At 39.9% G+C, this 17,561-nt stretch overlaps 2 protein-coding genes across 3 annotated transcripts in view; one reads left to right on the plus strand and one right to left on the minus strand.

The window, feature by feature from the left end:
- Positions 1-827: 827 nt before the first annotated feature.
- RPA3 (replication protein A3) lies at positions 828-4,337 on the minus strand. The gene is made up of 4 exons (XM_054274166.1): positions 4,187-4,337; positions 3,897-3,971; positions 1,853-1,961; positions 828-1,361 (listed from the first exon to the last, which is right to left on the minus strand). Exons 1-4 carry the CDS (start codon positions 4,283-4,285, stop codon positions 1,279-1,281), a joined length of 366 nt encoding a protein of 121 aa, XP_054130141.1. The 5' UTR covers positions 4,286-4,337; the 3' UTR covers positions 828-1,278.
- A 19-nt stretch (positions 4,338-4,356) lies between these two features.
- Positions 4,357-17,561, plus strand: part of UMAD1 (UBAP1-MVB12-associated (UMA) domain containing 1) — a 78,723-nt gene continuing 65,518 nt past the window's right edge. Inside the window, exons 1-3 of one of the 2 annotated variants that reach the window (XM_054274164.1) lie at positions 4,374-4,399; positions 7,241-7,292; positions 11,516-11,634. In XM_054274164.1, the coding sequence (XP_054130139.1) occupies positions 11,553-11,634 (82 nt within the window). In that variant the 5' untranslated portion in view covers positions 4,374-4,399; positions 7,241-7,292; positions 11,516-11,552. Of the gene's footprint in view, positions 4,400-7,240; positions 7,293-11,515; positions 11,635-17,561 lie in introns of both variants that reach the window. The other variant, XM_054274165.1, reaches the window with a different exon arrangement.

The following is a 17,561-nucleotide window of genomic DNA, read 5'->3' on the forward strand; positions in this document are numbered from 1 at the left end:
TTTTAAATGCTAGGAAAACATGCATGCAGTTATTAAGAATGACATTTGATTCTACTGAACACTTAAGAGTGATGATAGACAGGGCATGGCATTGTGCCACATGGACCTTGTGTTTGCTGTAGGAGACTGATTCCTACTTCAGAAGACCTCCTTCCCAGTCAGAGTAACTGTGTATCTGTAACAGAGTATCCATCTTCTAGGTGGGGAGGGAGAAAAAAATAAATCCTCTGTTAACTTGTTCATCCCTCCAGTTTGTAGCGAGTTCAAAGTGTCAGTTTTTGAAACATATTCCTTGACTAGAAAAAGAGATGTCTATAAGTTAGCACAAAGCTATCAGTCTTATTAAGGCAGTAAATCTAACTACTAATCCTGAAACCTGTCTGTATAAAAGTTCAAAGAATATGGCTACAGTTTACTTAAAATACTTTGAAATACTTTATTAATGCCCAGAAAATATTTCCAAAGTTCAATTTTACTTTAAATGTGTTACCTCAAGTGATGCAAAAATTTTGCCAAGTGTTGTAAATAGCCTGGACAGTAACAAAACTGGGGACTGTTGGAAGTTCCTATGGTTAGTCACCATGACAAACTGGCTGAATCCTGGTACTGCTGCTGTCACTCCAAGCAAGAATGAAGGCTGTGATGGGACTTCAACTGTGCTTGAAATTCCCAATCCCAATTCAACATCTCCCAAGTGTTAGCATCATACAAAGACAAGAACCTTGTACTCCACTTTGTTAAATTCAGCTGTGTCAGATCAAATAGAACAGGAGTTGCCACATATCACTGAAAATAGTACTCTAACATTTAATGCTGACACAAATGGCTAAATGCAGTGAATCTTTTATTGGTGAAGATACCATTTCCAAGATGCAAAATACCTCTTCCATACAATAAATTTATATCAAAGCAAATTAAATCAAAAATCTTTATCAATTTTTTCCATACAAGTTTCCTGTAATGTATCCTAGAACCTCTACCAACTAGAAAAGGATGCTTACAAAATTTCAGTTTCTGACAAGTCTAATCTTGCAAGAGAATGCTCCTCATAGATGCAAAAGGGTTAAATATAGACAGTGAGTGAGACATTCACATTTGTTTTCTTTGCTGAATAAATACATTTTCAAAGAAAATACTCTTCATAGGCAACACTTAGCACATGTAACAGTGTCTTTTCAGTATATCTGTTGAAAATAAATGCAACTGTTACCATGCTGTCAGGCAAGAAACCACAGTACTGTAGTCCCCTCTGAAGCTCTAAATATATGTTAATAAAAATCAAGTGTTCCTCCCAGTACCAAATGGGTAGTATTCAGGGAAATCATGAATAATTTTTAGTGCTTCATTGTAGAGTTCCAGATCTGAAAAAGGGCAAAGAAAATGGTTACAATGCATAAGTTCAATTCCCCACAAGTCACTGACACCATTCAAGCACTGCTTATTTTAAAGCAGTACTGTTGAGAGACCCCAGTCTCCCTCAAGCTCCCGTTTTCCCATGGCAGGAACACTCATTGCTTGTTTTCTGGAGGGTTACTTTTAGGCCTGCTAGCTGCACAACCACACAACATGTAGGGCAAGGTGAGAACCATGTGGTCAGGAGTGGGAGATCAGTGAGGCCACAGCAATGATCTAGACTGGCTCCAGCATTGAGTCATTTCCTACAGTTTAACTGTAAACCACTGTATTTGGTACAGAACTTCTCTCATGACACTTTTCTACACCCTGTACTTTATCTGGCAGCTTGAAGAAAGACCTTGTCTGTTAAAAAAAGGTAACTAGGCTTTCCCTTCTTATTTACTGAAGACAAGTTCAGAACTCAAATGAATATGCCATAATGTATAGTCTTACTTACCAAATGAACTTTTATCTTCTCTGAACTGGACATACGATGCACACATGATGGTTGCCTGATTTGTTACTCTTCCCACCACTTCAATAACTCCTGAAATCTCCTCATCCAGCTAGAAAACACACCAAAGATGAAGTTAGTAACACTAAATAGCTGCTGTCTTTACTCCACAGCTAGGAACTCTCCACAGCTGATTTTTGCTCATGACAGATTCTGTTCCATGTCAAACAATACAGTACTACTGGATGGCCTGGTCACCCTCCCCCAAAAAACCCACAAAAAACCTTGATCCACTTAGAGATTTACAGGTTTTGTAACAGCAATTCAATACTAACAAGAAAAAATATGAAGACGAGTCTGAAGAAAGATACTGGTTCATAAGTATAAAAAACTGTGTCATTTCATCACTGAACAGAGACTAATCTAGGACACAGAGAGAGAACAGTTCTGCTTTTAATGCATTCAAATTGCCTTCAAACCTGTGCCAATTATAGAACTCTGTAAAAGTTAAGGAGGTATCACACATTCCAGAGAGCAGTTCCAGTGTTCCACATTCAGAAGGCATATCTGGAAATCATTTCTTAAGTAATGTGTCAGGAAGTGTTCAGAATACAAAGATACTGTCACTAATAAGCCTTTGGTGGAACAAAGGAAAAAAAGGCTAAAAATTATATATTACACCAAAATAATACAGCTTGCATGTTTTCTTTATTTTTTAAGATACAAATTTTAACAGTGCAGTACCATTTTGGTAATGCTTTTCCAATGTCTAAGTCTTGTTTTTTACTTTCTAGTAAGTTTTCTGGAATAATTCCCACAATTTTAGGGTCCTCTGTTGAAAGAGGGAACTAGACATGCACAGAGAGTGAAATATATTGAAAGGGAAAAAAGTTAGCAAGCATTTTGATTAGCACATCTATTAATTTCCCCACTGACATTGGGTGAACTGGAGAGATGAACCTGGCCTTGTTTTTTTTGCACACACCAGTTTCTCCCAAGGCAGTGGGGCACAGACAGAAGTGCCCAGCACTACAGCTTTGCATTTACAGAGTTCAACCACTTCCACTGTTAGAGAAAATGTTATAGAATCATTGGTCAGATGCTAACATCTGAATTTTTGACAACCCAAGGTAGGAAATCTTTTCACAAACTCAAGAAAAAGGTAAGAGATATTTTGTTGCAGTTTGATGTCAGCAATTTTCACATTTATAAGACAAAACTCTGCCAGATTAAACTGCATTTTTCATCAATAGGGACAGACTCTTGTCTTGAAAGACTGAGAAAGTACAATATACTATTGTTTCCCATGGAAATGGCAAGGTTTCTCAGCACTTAACAACTCATGCAGAGAAAAAGATGTAAATATACACATGCGCTGAGTCAAGCCAGAGCATTTGCCATCACAATTAAAATAATTTTTTAACTACAAGATTTCTTGATGGAAAAAACATACTTAGAAGAGAATGTCGAATTATTATTATTTCAGTCGTAGGTGATAACAAAAGAGGCAGTATTTTTGTTCAGTAGTTTTAATTATATCTTATACCCATTGCATTCATTGCTTGGGGTTTTGTTTAAGAAAGAATGCTTCAAGCTAACTATGGAATTTACTGAAACGCTATGACCAAAGAGTTCTAAGAAGATGAAACAATGTTAAGTCAAAAAAACTTTAAAACACCATGTTCTTTTTGATTATAGAAGCTATAAGAAAATGAGAGGAAAGACTGGAATTAAAATAAAGCTAATAAACGTAGTGGAATATATTACACTGTGAACAACTAATAGAGTAAGACGAAATAGCCAGACAGGGATGTGTCTGACAAAGAATGAGTTCTCTCAGCACCAGCTGAAAGTTGATCAAGACTAAGGCAGCTCATGAGTAAGAAGGCTGACTACAAGTTAGCTGAAAGATGCAAGAAAGAGAGGCAATGAAATACAGGTGGAAAAACTCGAAACATGGAACGGATGTACGGGTTTCAGAAGAGACAAAACCTCCGGAATCCACAAGAGGCGGCATCAGGTATTTCCAAAGCACTCCTTAACTTACAGGCTCGCTCAGCTCCACAGTCGTGTGCTTTCCGAGTCCATCCGCAAGCACGACGAGCTTCCCGCTAGAATGAATCTACAAAAGAACATTTAAGTCTAGAAAAAAGGCCTGTGCGCTCCACAGCCTCGGCCGCCTCAGCCGCTTCTTTCCCGCAGAGCCGCGGCCGCCTCCCGCCCGCTCCCAGGCCGCCTGGAGCCGCCGGGCTGCCCCCGGGACGGCGCCAGCCTCTCCCCGCAGAGCCCGGGGCAGCCCCGTCCCCGCTCCCGGAGCCCGCCCGGCGCCCCGCGCACCTTCTCGACGCGCCCCACGAAGCAGACGGGCTGCCCGATGTGCTGCGCCAGCTGCCCCGTGGCGATGCGCGGCCGCGGCACCTCGTGGATGTCGCCCATCGCCGGCGCCGCTTCCCGCCTTCTGCAGAGGGAGGGACGCGGCCCCGGGAACGCGGCGGCCGGGGCGGGACTTCCCTTCCGCCCGAGGCGACCCGGAAGCGGAGGCGGAGGCCGGTGAGAGCGGCGGCGGCGGCCGCGGGAGGGGGGGTGATGGAGGGGCGGCTGTCGGTGCTGCCGCGGCGGGGAGGGCAGCGGGGCCGCGCCCCGGGGAGGCCGGGGGAGCCGGCCGTCAGCTTCCAGCCCTGTCCTGTCATTGAATCCTTGGAAATCGCCCCGTACTTCCCCTCCCCGGCGTTTTCCCTCTCCCTTCAGGTACCGGTTCCGCTCAGGTGTAGATTGGCAGCGTGCCCTGGCAGCCAAGAGGGCAGGAGGCGGCCTGGGGTGCATCAAGCACGGTGCAGACAGAGGAGCCTGTCCCGCTGTAGTCAGCGCTGGTGTGGCCTCACCTGGAACATTGTGTAGCTCTGGGCTCTACAGAGGAGGGAATCAAAGCTGGTGAAGGCAGTGGTCTGTGAGAATCAGCTAAGGACTTCTGGTTTGCCTGGTTTGGAGAAAAGGAGGCTGAGAATTATTCTCATCATTCCACGGCTTCCTGAGGAGGGGAAGCAAAGACACGCGATGCTGATCTCTTCTCCCTGGTATCCAGTGGATATCCCAGGGTACGTGGCAATGATTCAAAGCTGCACCAGAAGAAGTTTAGGTTGAACATTAGGAAGCATTTCTCTTCTGAGAGGGTAGTCAAACTGAAACTGGCTTTCTAGAGAGGTGGTCCATGCCCCAAGCCTGTCAGCATTTAAGAGGCATTTGGAAAATGCCCTTAATAACGTGCTTTAGCTTCTCATCCTCCCTGAAGTGGCCAGGCAGTTGGACCAGATGATCACTGTAGATTCTTTCCAACTGAGCTATTCCATTCTATTAATTTCATTTTATTTTATCACTGAAATTGAGCTGATGCTCAATCCCCAAGTTTAGAATGACAGATGGATGTAGGGCAGATATAGCATCTGGACATGGCACTTGCATGCATCTTGTCTTTTTCCATGTGTTTTCCCAATTGATCCCTGGCATGGATAGGTTCCTCCCAATTGCTTTTGTGGCAAAGGTGACTCACATATCCCAATCTGCATTTGACGTGGTGTTGCCAGCAGGTGGAGGAAGCTGCTGCTTCCCCTCTGCTGTGCACCAGTGAGGCACCAGAGTGCTGGGTGCGAGATACTGGTGGACATACTGGTGATGAGTGGCCAGAGAAGGGTCACAGCAATGATTGAGGCTGGACCATGTTAAATATGACAAAAGACTGAGAGAGCTGCAACTGTTTACCCTAGAGAGGAGAAGGCTCAGAAGGCTCTTATGCATTAATATAAATACCTCAAGGAAGGGTGCACAGAGGACAGTCAGGCTTTATTCAGTTGTGCCCAGTGAAAGGAACAGGGGCAAAAGGTACAAACTGAAACAGGAACATCAGGGAGCGCTTTTGTCACCATGAGAGTGACCAAGCTCTGATACAGGTTGCCCAGAGAGGTTGTGGGGTCTCCATCCTTGGAGGTACTCAGAAGCCACCTGGATATGTTCCTGAACAACCAGGTCTAAGATGGTTCTCCTTAAGTAGGGAGTTGGACAAGGTGGCCTCTGAAGGTCCCTTCCAAGTGCACTCATTCTGTGGCTGTGATTTCCTTTTCTTTTCCAAGACTGGTGTTTCAGGAAGTACTTGGGAAAATCTAACTCTGCTCTGGCTTAAAAGGGCAATCACAAAACTGTGTGCCTGTGTGCTGACTGTCTCTTGTAACCAGGCACGGCCAGTTCAGCTTGCTAACCAGTACCAAGTGGTTTGGTTAGATGGCTGGGGTAGTGTTGTTATATGGCAGTGGCTTGTGTCAGCTTTCCAAGGAAACAAGCTCCTGCCAGAAGCTGTGCAGAGCCAGCATGTGATCAGGGAGTGCTCTGGACTTAATCTTATATGAGATTTAGCTGCTTGCCATCCCCTCAGTGTCACTGTGACGCTCACCTGTTCAGTATTTCATTTGCAAGAAAATATCCTCACCTCCCTAGCATATTTTCAGAGATTTGAAAGGAGAGATCTCATCACTGGAGCTGTTGGAACGAGGTGCAGCAGGCTGCTGCACAGTGGCCCTTCTAGGGCTGAAGAGTTTGAAGGGTCAGTCTAGAAAAACATGTTGTACAGGTTCTTACAAATGCATGTCTGTATCACACTTAGCAGCTGTTGAAGGTTTACATTCAAAAGAAAATTATTTGAAGGGAAAACAGTGGGCTTCAGCCTGTCGAGTATTGTGTTTCACTAACACCTAGCTTTCTCTTTTTGCATTTCCTGTCTTCAGACTTTTGAATGTTTACATCAGTTCAAGTGCTGTTATTTCACTCCTTGTTTATGTCACCTGTGCTTTTATCGTCTGACTTGGTTGTGGCTGATTTTTTATGATTCAGCCTCTTCAAGTGTTTTTATAGTGCGGTAATTTGGGTTGTATAGCTCTTGTATTTCTGCTTTCCTTAAATTTTATAAAAACATTAAAAAGAAATACAAACACTTATGTAATACAGAAAAAAAATCTTTGTTAATGTTTCATTATACATATATCCCTTTTTAAAAAAAAATGGGTTTCTTGCGGTACTTTCGGTTCTTCTGTTTTCAAGAAATATGGACTAAAGAACCATGACTAATGTTAATGCCAGAGCAAAAAATTATATGGCTTTTTTTTCCTTCTTCATGTAGTAACTTACACTAGGCCAAAAGCATTTAGATTGTTCTTTTGGTGTCACAGAGAATATTTTCAACACACATATTCTTGACTCTTCAATTGGTTGTTTTCATGATAAGAAGGATTGCACAGGGCTGTAAACATCTTGCTCTTTTTCTGATTGCTTCTTTATTGGTGAATCACAGCAGATGGTAGTATGGAAGTGAGAATTGCTCTGATGCTCTGTTTTCTTTTTCCATAGATTGTCTATCTTAAGCTGCTAGATGTGAAATTATTCCAGTTCTTTCTTTAAGGTCAGTTTTGTGTTTTCTTCTGTCTTCATTTTATCATTTATGTAATTACTGGCAGTGTCACTGCAATTCTGCTTTGCTGTATTACTGGGCATTGTCTCTTCATCTTAGTCTGCATCTTTGGTGTTTTTAACATTAAATTATGATTCTTCTCTGGTTTTGTGAACATTCAGAAAAGGCTGAAAACCAATAGTAAATATACTAAGATCTTTGTTGTGTAGAAAAACTTCATTGGATTTAACATATTGGTTTGGCTCAAAGGTCGCCTATAGTTCTTGTTAAAGGGGACTGACAAAATGCAGGAGGAATAAATTAACCCCATTGTGCGGCTCTGTAACTCATCTTTGTCCAGTGCCTCGTATGTTCTCAGAGCCTCATAGAAACACAAAATATTTTTTGCAGCCTCACAGAATTGCTGTAGCTCAGAGCTTATTATTTGCTAATGACTGAAGCTGTGCCAAAAGCATTATTCTTAACTATCAGCGATTGTGTTCACTTTTTTTGTGAGAGAGAAACATGAGGAGGAAGGGAATTGCATATTCCTACCAAGGGAGATTTTTATCTTTAGGCAGTGAATTCAATTTCAGGTCTCCTATAGAAATAAAATTAATCCCATCTGGAAGGGAAAAGTGCTGTGCTATATAGGAGAAATGACTGCAGGAATGTGGTACTATCTCTGAATGGTGGGTGTATTTTCTGTGATTTTGTGCTGACAGCTTTTTTAAAAAACCCCACAACTAAGTGCTTTTTTTCTCAGGTCTGTGTGACTGTGCATCCAGGTCTCCAAACTTCCAATTTAATTTTTACTCTGAAATGAAACTTGTATGAAACTGGTTGTTCTGAGCTTTCATTACCTGAAACCTCATCTTATCTAAAAGTAGTAAAACTGCAGCCCGATTCTGCAAGAGCTTAAACTGTGTCCTTATCTTCAAGAGCAAGAGTGTTTCCATTCAGCTCTGTGTTTCTTTGTTGGATATAGGGGCTTTGTTCTGTTTTTAACATGTGATTCAAGAAATTTAGTGGTTGCATTTCCCGTTGCTGGGGAGATTTATGTTTACTTTTGAAGTAGCGCAGTTGATAAGATTCTTAAAAGAGCATCACAAATGCATTACCTGTCTACAGTCTTTCCCTTACCCATGCTGTACTGTATGTAGCTCTGGTTTTTGTTTCTGTGCCAGCTCTATTTTTTGTTTCTGTGCCACCCCTCTGTTTTTTTATTAATTCTTTGTTTTTTAGTTTATATTTAATGGTGTGTTCAACAAAGCTACCGAAAAGCTGAAAGTAATACTTGGTGAGCTCTTCCTTCAACAAGAAAATCTACAAGCACAACTTTTGTTTCTAAGAGGCTCCTAGAGTAGGAAACATGTTAGTCTTTTTAATACGTGTTTTTTATACTGCCTCCCCACATTCACAGTCACAAAATACAGCAGGTACTGTTTTCCTAGTGCTGGACTGGTGATTTTAACAGCATAAGGATTGAGGCCCGAGCTTTGGATGTACTTTCGTTCATTTTGCTTGGTTTTCTGCCTCAGACAAACCGAAATGTGGGTTTTGATTGTAATTTTGTTTAGTTTGGGTTTTTTGTTTTCTGTTAGAGAAATACTGCTGGCAGTGGAATTAAGCTACTTCAGAAACAGAAAATTCCAAAATGAAGATCAGCACTTATGTATGTAGATAAGATGAATCCTTTGGGTTTAAAAAAAAAAAAAAAAGGGGATAGTGTCAACGACAGTAAAAAATCTAGTATGTGAAAGTGCTTGTAACCTTAATTTGGCTAGATCAAATTGTCCTGATTGCTAATTTACTCTGAATTTAAATGCCTATTATCTTTTAAGCAGTGACGTTTAGGTATGTTAAGTATGGAGGATTTAAAAGACTAAAAGTGCATGGTTCCCTACACAAGCCTTTTGTGCCATGTATATACTGATTAAGATGCTTTTCTTTGTGCTAGAAAGAAGGGAAGGGGGACATTAAGTGATAGAGCTGAAAACTGTACAATAATGCAGATCTCAAAAGAGAAAAAAAATGTGATTGGAGCAACTGCAGCTCTGGCACCTCAAGTGACTGACTGGAATCTGAGCCTTTACCAAAGCTATCTGTAAGATTTTGCACATCAAGTTGATTTTGCTTCTTGTTGTGGCACACTTAGGATGAAGGTAAAATTGCATTTTAAACTGTTCCACAAATGCCTCTCCTTTATACATCATTGGAGCAGAAACCTGACTCTCAAGCATTACAGCACAGGTTTTTACCACTTGAGCTATGGGACTGACAACCCTAATTGGTAGCAGGAGAAGACTTATTCCCTCAGGGCTGAAAAAGGAATATGCTGCTGGCGCCATGTGTTGAGCCTGGGTGTGGGGGGAGGTAAGGAATAAATGAGATAATTAGGAGTTTCTACTGTGTAATCTCCATGGAACTGGAAATATCAGTATTTCTCTTGCTAAGGTAGGAAAACAAGCGAAAAGGAATAAAGTGCTGTAAAATAACATTTTTTAAAAATAACTGCATTCCTGGGATCAGATCACAGAATAGTTTGTTCTGTTTTTGTGCACATTAATGTAGTTTATTTGGTGGCCAGAAGTTGTACTGTGTCAGCATAAGCAAGCAGGCCAGGCTGTGGGCTATTCAGTCTTCAAGTCTCAGGTATCAGGCCACAGTTTGAATAGTTGCTGCTTTTGCCATGATCTATTTATACACTGTTCCAGGCCAGTGCTTACACTTCACACAGGACTTTCTGCAGTGTCCAATCACTTGTAACAGCAGGATTTTAGGTAGTTTATATGAATAGTCAGTACTGAGTTGCCATGGGTCCCTGGCCAGGGCAAAAAAAGTCTTGTTTATGGTATCATGAATATTTGGGTGGGGAATGAAGAATTCCAGCAAGTAGTTAATCCAGGATTCTTATCTGTCTTTTTTTCTTTTTTTTTTTAATCTGCACATTTCACAGTAGCACTCTTCACTCTTTCCCACATTCTAAAGATTCTTCTTTGTTAAATTTAGTGTGAAATAATGTTACTGAAGCTTGACTCCATATTCCTCTTTAATTCTTTACCCTGGAGTCCTTTCCTCTGTTGGAGATGTATATTAGATGTTGCTATTGATTTGTCAGTTCCTTCTCTGTAACATGTTGATGTCTGTAAAATAAACCAGAATTCTGCTCCTCAAACTCTGCTTCAAAGTTGAAATTACATTATTCTACTTTTCCCAGTTTTATGTGGGTATTTTAGTAGAGAAGGTCTTTGCATGCCTTTATTTAAGCCTTCCTCTTTGTGTTCAGCACATAATGTGTTTCGGCCAGACCACAGGCTGCTCCATGGGTTGGTGTTGTCCAGGGGTCCAAGTTCAGCCTTTGAGGGACCCTCATGGGTCCCTTCATAGATTTTTAGTATTTTTGTGCTATTTAAGCTACTCATAATTGCTTCTATGTAATCTTCTAGTCCTGCGAGAGGGGATACTGAGCATTTTCTTCTGCAGTCCATGGTTTTATCCCAGTTTTTTCCTTGTTTTGTTCTAGCAGTGGAGTTATTGGCTGCCTTGGAAGATTCTTTTAATCAATTATTGTTGCAAAAAATTTGTTACAAATTATTTTGCTGCCTTTTTTTAAGGAAATCATTGGTAATTGTTAATCAGACATACTCAACTGTTAGGCTGTGTTTAAGATTGCGAACTGGGAAACTGAAAACAGTCACTGCACTCTTTGAAGAGAAAGCTTGTCTAATCACAATACAAAGTAGCAGAAAAATATGAATACATATTTCATATTTTTGATATAAAATATAAATGCTGAAAGGAGTTTCCATCTTTCATTTTCATTGAGAAAAGTTGAAGTTTTGTTAGTTTGTTGGTTTTGTATTTTTTTAATGATTCTTTTCCGTTCATAACTTTGTATAAAAGCCTTTTGTGCTTCACACTACTCTTGCCTCTTGAAGTAAGTTGCTGCATCAACAAGGTGATTTATCTGACACAAAAATGCCTGATATTTCAAATTGGGTAATAAAGATTAGATATGTGGCCTTACTACATACATAGTATATGATCTGGAGTGCATGATCACTTGTAACAGCAGAATTTTAGACAGTTTATATGAATAGTCAGTACTGAGTTGCCACAGGTCCTCAGCAGGACAAAAAAAGTCTTGTTTGTGATATCTGTTGGTGGTTCTGTCAACTTACTGTAAGTTCTGTTATCATATGTTTATTTAACATATTTTGTCTTCATTTTAGATAACACCTCAGAAGACAAAAAGAACCCAAAGAGACTATGTTCAGCTTCTTCCGAAAAAGTCAAGATTCAAAGAAGGTCACAGTGCCAGAGAGAGAAGCAGATGGATTTGTTATTGTGGGTAAGTGGTGCTTCTGTATAAAGCGATTCTTTCATCTTTCAAATTTTGATCTTGAAGTTTCTTTGAGATGCTTAGACTAAATGAAATGTTAAGAAAAGCCATGATAAAAATTGTTCGGTATTCTTACTTTTCCTGACAAGTTAATTTTCCTAGTCTGCTCATTTGGACTAAATAGCTGAAGTTTTATTTACATAAGTCTGAACTCATATTCAGGACCACTGAAAATGTAATTTCTTGTTTTCCTTTCATACTGAGTGGGGAGAAGTTACCTCCTTACAAAACAGTGATGGTCAAAGTTTAGACTTCCAGCTTTATGAGTAGAATTGTGGGAAGGGAATATCTTACTGCAGTTTTTAAAGGACTGGATTTTATTCAGGTTCCTTCATTTTCATTTTACCCCCAGACTTTTTGTATTAGAAACCAAGAGGTGTTTATGAGTTTCTGGTCATGGTGAATGTACATGTTCTGTCTCAGAACCTGACTCTTTAGTTTGATAAGAATTAAGCAGTTTGGGGTTTTCAAAGTCTTCTTTTTATTCAAAAACTAATCTGAAATATACACACCTGTGAATTGGCTAAATTTGGAGCTTTGATCGAGCTCTTACAATTTTGCAGGTCAGCTTAAGTGTGCAGAAGAGAAAAAAAAATTGCTGTTATGCCAAAACTGATCCTTTTCTTTTTTCTCTTTTGACAATTTGTTTTCCTCCTTGTGAATCTGTCATCATCAATATTCAGCTTCTTCTGCTCTGATTTACTGACTCATTCTTATCAGGAATCTCACGGTGTTTCTCTGTTTAATTGTTACTTCTTCTTGAGCATTTTCAAGTTAGAGAAGCCCTTACATTATTGAAGTCTACAGTATGAAAGACTATTGGAACCCTTTCTGAGAACTTAGATTCCTGGCAAAAGCTCTCCATTAAAACAAATCTGTTTCACATCTGTGACTGTGTTGTCATGCTTAATGGCAGCTTTCCACTAGATTTTGTTCACCTGCAGCAGTTCTGATGGCTACATCAAGTCACTCCAGCATTTGCATTGTGGAAGGGTCAAAGGAAACACATCATCATCCCCAAAAAGTCTGGACACCATTTAGCATTTCAGTTTCTATAATAGGCAGAATTCTGCATCCAAATATTGCTATGTCCCACAGTTGCTGATCCTGATTGTGCATTCAGCTTCATTCCTTTTTCCTGAAATGCTGTCAGTGTCTATTTAAACTTTGCTTACATAAATTCGCATAAAATTTATCTGTTAAATATAAATTTAAGAACAATCAATTTCATTTGAGTCTTCTCTTTTTTATTATTTATTATTTTTTGCTCAGACAGAAGTTAATTTTGCTGTCTGCAATGAAATGGACTGCCCTGGCTGAAGAGCTGCCATCAGCCTTATCAGTGAAGCATATCACTGTCTTGCAAGACAAATGTAGTTGCAGAATTATGGGTCAGGACTTGAGTAGATATTTATCTGGAAGGGGTGTTCTTATCTAGGAACAGTGTCAGTGGGGAAAAAAAAATCCAAACCATACCACTTAGCCATTCTGTTAGTTACTATTTTGTTACTCAGATGGAATATTCTGAAGTTTTTCTAAACTGGTGTAAAATATTCTGGAAATCCAATAGTAAATACGTTTAACACATCTCAGTAGCAGATTTCTAGGTCCATAAGTGTGAATACTGCTGTAGGCAGTGAACACTCTCGGAGGGAGTGAGAATTTAATTTCTGACATTTTAAGTTGGTTCTTAAACCTGGTCTTTCATTCAGGGCATATAAGAACAAAAAGCGTCGTTCGCCAATCTACTGTGGACATAGGAGGAATCTTTCTGTATTGGTTGATACTTGAAAAAGTGAGAAGAAAATTCAGTGCTTTACTGAGAAAGCTCCATCACAGCTATTGCCGTGTCAAATCCCGAGAATGATTTTTTTCTTTTCTTTTCATAACTTCTCCAAGTCTTGTTATAAATTGCTATATTTGAAATCTACCTTTTCCTTGTAAAGTATCAATGCATTTGGGAATTCAGTGTCTGACTAGAAAGGTGACTCATAAAAACAGCAGAATCAACAAAACCAACTTTACAGCCTAGCAGCTGAAAGAAATTCTCTGTTTTAGGTTTTGGGGTAAATATTGCATGTGTGGGAGTCAAGCAAAAGTAATTTGTAATTGTCTCTCTACAAAATAAATATAAAATATAATTTCCTACCAGAGACTAAAACATTTTTATGTCTAACTACCAGTTCACTTATTTTCTGGGTAGTGGTCATCTCATCTCTTCATGAAGCTGTAAAAATGGTGCCTGTTCTGTAACAAGCAGAACTATTACTCTGAAAAGGGAAAAGAGGCATCTGAAATGGGCATAACACACACAGTTGGTTTTGATGAGTGAATCAAATGCAGAAATATGGAAAAACGTTTCAGAGGCTTTCCTGATCATCACAAATTGTTTTTAATGTTGACATTCTGAAAGCCAGAATTAAGAAAACAAGTAATTTTCAGTTAGCTTGGGAATCCTGGAGAGTAGTGGTTCTTTAGGAATTCCTCACATTTTGTGTCTTTTGTAATATAAAATAAATTCCAACCTACCATTCATTGCTAGCCTTAGAGAAAAATACAGTTTTAATGCATTTTGGTTTGGCACACCACTAAAAATCTCCCAGCAGTCTCAAAGACCCAAATGTCCTGTAGTCCTAATCTCAGTCTAAGATCAGGAACTGAAAAACTGAGACAGCAATGCTGCTTCCCATATGTGTTTGGCAAGACAGTCAGAAACTCTGCAAAATCCCCATGGTGCTGATGATGCGACCATCAGCTGGGGTGGGTGGTTTTTGCTTGAAGCAACTGAAGATCATAGAATCATAGAATGGGTTGGAAGACACTTTTAAAGATCATTTAATCCAACCTGCCTCCATGGGCATGAACATGTTTTAATAAACCTTGTCATTCAAAGCTCTGTACAGCCTGACTTTGAATATGACTTTTTTGGGCAACCTATTCCAGTGTCTTATCACCCTCATCATTAAAAAATCATATAAATAACTAAAATCAATTAGAATATTGTTCTGTAAGTCCTCTTTCAAAAGGACTGAGAGAAGTTAATTTTGTCTTCAGGTTTGGTTTAAGAGCCCGATGTGCAGGGTCTTTACTTTTCCTGAGAGAATTGCAGTGAGCCAGAGGGAGGGAGCAGCAAATGCTGGTGGCTCCAGCAGGCAGATGAGCCTGCAGCCCAGCGAGGGTGCCAAGGGTGGAGGGGCTTGGGCACAGACCTCCCTGAGGAGCAGGGCAGTGCCACACTCCCTGGACAAGGACACCACAGCTCTGGGGACAGGGACCGGGGCCAGCTGAGACCCTGGTGCCAGGCACTTCTGCAGGGATCAGACACATCTGAGGCCAGGCCAGGAAGCTGGGTCAGAGCATTGTGGTCACCCAGGTTCCCAGGCGTCCCTGCAGGCTGCTTTTGGCAAGGACCAAGGAATGAGGCTTCTCCCAGAGCTCTCTGCCTGGCCCTGCTGGATGTGCTCAGGCTGCGTTGGGTCTGTGCTGGCCGTGGGCACAGAGAGACAGAGCCCTGGCACTGGGCAGGGGCTGCTGAGCCCCGTGCTGTGCTCAGGGCTGGACAGCCAGAGGGTTGTGTTGTCTCTCACTGTGTCTGCAGGCAGCACAGTTCTCTGAGGAACTCTTGATCTGGTCCTTTAACCATGCCTGAGTTCAAGGCTATGTTTACTTTTGAATTGTGTGCTGACAAACCTGATTTTTAAACATATTTAACTTCTGTTTTCTTGCCTGAACCTGGGACAGATTTCACTTTCATTTTTTAACATGTAAATTAACATGGGCTGTCATTTCAGAGCTCTGCTCTCAGCTTCAGGTGCAAACCTCTTAACAAGTGGTAGGGAGTATTGGTACTTACAGGGAGCACTTAAGTGTCACCTAAAGGTCATTTTCTGAGATTGAGAAATTTTGTAATTAAGTTTTTTCAATGAGGAAGTACCTAAGGAAAAGTGAACAAGCACAGGATTCTCATCACAGTAGTTATTGTCACAGACACAGGGAGGCCGTGGCCATGATAAGACAGTTTGGAGGAATTTGGTACTAAATATACACTTCTGCACTGTGAACCTCCATACTTCCTACTGGGCTTTCCTAGAGCTATCTAGGACAGCCATCTAGAATTTGTGAGCAATTTTTGGTTTAATGCTTATTTGTTAATACTTATCCCTATTGGAGTAAGCATGATTTTTGCCTGTCAGGTTTCCTGTCAATAGAAAATAGTCACAGACATAAGAAATTAAGGGTTTTGAAATCTTTTCGAAATAAATAGAATGCTCTGTGGTATTTAAATGAGTCTTGGATTTGTTCAATTAATCAGTGTCCCTTCTGTTTCAATGATGATGTTTGAAGAGAAGAAACTCTACGGAGCAAGTGTGTTCAGGCTCGCACCAGCATCTAAAATGTCACAGAAAAGGAGGTGGGAACTACTGTTGCTCATCCTGTGAGATGAAATACAGTATAAGGCAATTATTTCTTCCTTATTAAAAATACAGAAAAGAACTGGTACTAATACCAGTTGACAGGTAAAAAATTTGGGAACATTTTGTGAGAAGTGGGATGTTGTTGATTTCGTGATTACAACCAGCTATGACAAAGTCAGGAACATAATGGGCTGCAAAAAGAATACACAGGGAGTTTGATAAATTATGGTGGATGATAACAGCTATTCTTATCTTAAAATTTTGGTGGTCAGGTATGACTTACTCTTTTAAGTTAATCTGAGCAAGGCATTTGAACTTTGTCTTATTTCAAATGAGGTACTTGCACCTTCCTCTGATCAGTGTCTATATTGTTGAGTTAAATCAGTATTATAATTCCTTCTTAGGGAATCATCCTCATCTGTAGGCAGGAGTATCCTCACTCCTCTGTGAAACTGTGAAAAGTATGATTTACATCCAGATGAAAGCTTCCCTTTGTCAACTGCAGTTATATTGCAGAAGAACATCCTTAACAAATGGGAAATCTTCTGTACTGAAGATACCAAAAAGTAAAATAATAAGCCCCAGTCAGCTTTTAGTTTTGGAAATCTAAGTTGTTCTTCCAAAGAACAATTTAATGAATATTTGTTCCTCTCCAAACTGCAGTTTCTGTTTTGCCATGAATTTACTCTGTATGCAGGGAATTTTTTGGAGTACTTTGGATAAAGTGCGTATTTGAATTAAGTGACACCCCCGGTGTTACCCAACATGAAAAAAGGCCTTACAATAGAATCCTTACAGTTTCCATATTGATCTTAGTAGTAAAGATCTCTACATATATTTTTTTAAGAACCCCTTCAATGTTTGCCTCTGAGAGAAATGTATATATGTATAAACTTTCTGGAGTGAATCTGTTATGAAATGGAAATTTAATATATTGATACTCCTGAAACAAAGGAGTACCCCCTTACTAGTTCATTACTGCAAATCAAATACTTTTTCTGCTTCCTTCCCTCTGCATACACACCTCAAAGATTAAATGTATCAAGAGATTTGTAAAATCTTAGTGTTACTGCTGCTGTTTGTTTTCCAGGAGTTAGTAGTAATGTGTAGTAAGTCCCTGTAAATATCTACTTTGCTTTTTCATTAATATTTAAGGAGTTTTTGAGTGGTGCTGGTAGGGAAGGTTGGGCTGCAGTGTTTTAAAATATACTGTTACATTACAGAAACATACAAGGCCTTGTGCCAGTTGGAAAAAAGCAGTGTCTCAATGTCCTTTCATTTTCTGCATCAATGGGCTTACATTACCTATTTTTTTATATAACAGGAAGCACTTGTGTAGTTACTTCCAAACTTATAGTTTTTGAATAACCAAGCTACTGGTTTTTTATGGGTTTTGAGGTTAAAATATTTAATACTAATTTTATAGTAATCTGAGATTTGGGGATATCTGTTAATATTTTT

The sequence above is a fragment of the Melozone crissalis genome, unplaced genomic scaffold, assembly GCF_028551555.1.
Source record: "Melozone crissalis strain CALT ecotype California unplaced genomic scaffold, PUWL_Pcris_2 ptg000016l_1, whole genome shotgun sequence".
Classification (NCBI taxonomy): Eukaryota; Metazoa; Chordata; class Aves; order Passeriformes; family Passerellidae; genus Melozone; species Melozone crissalis.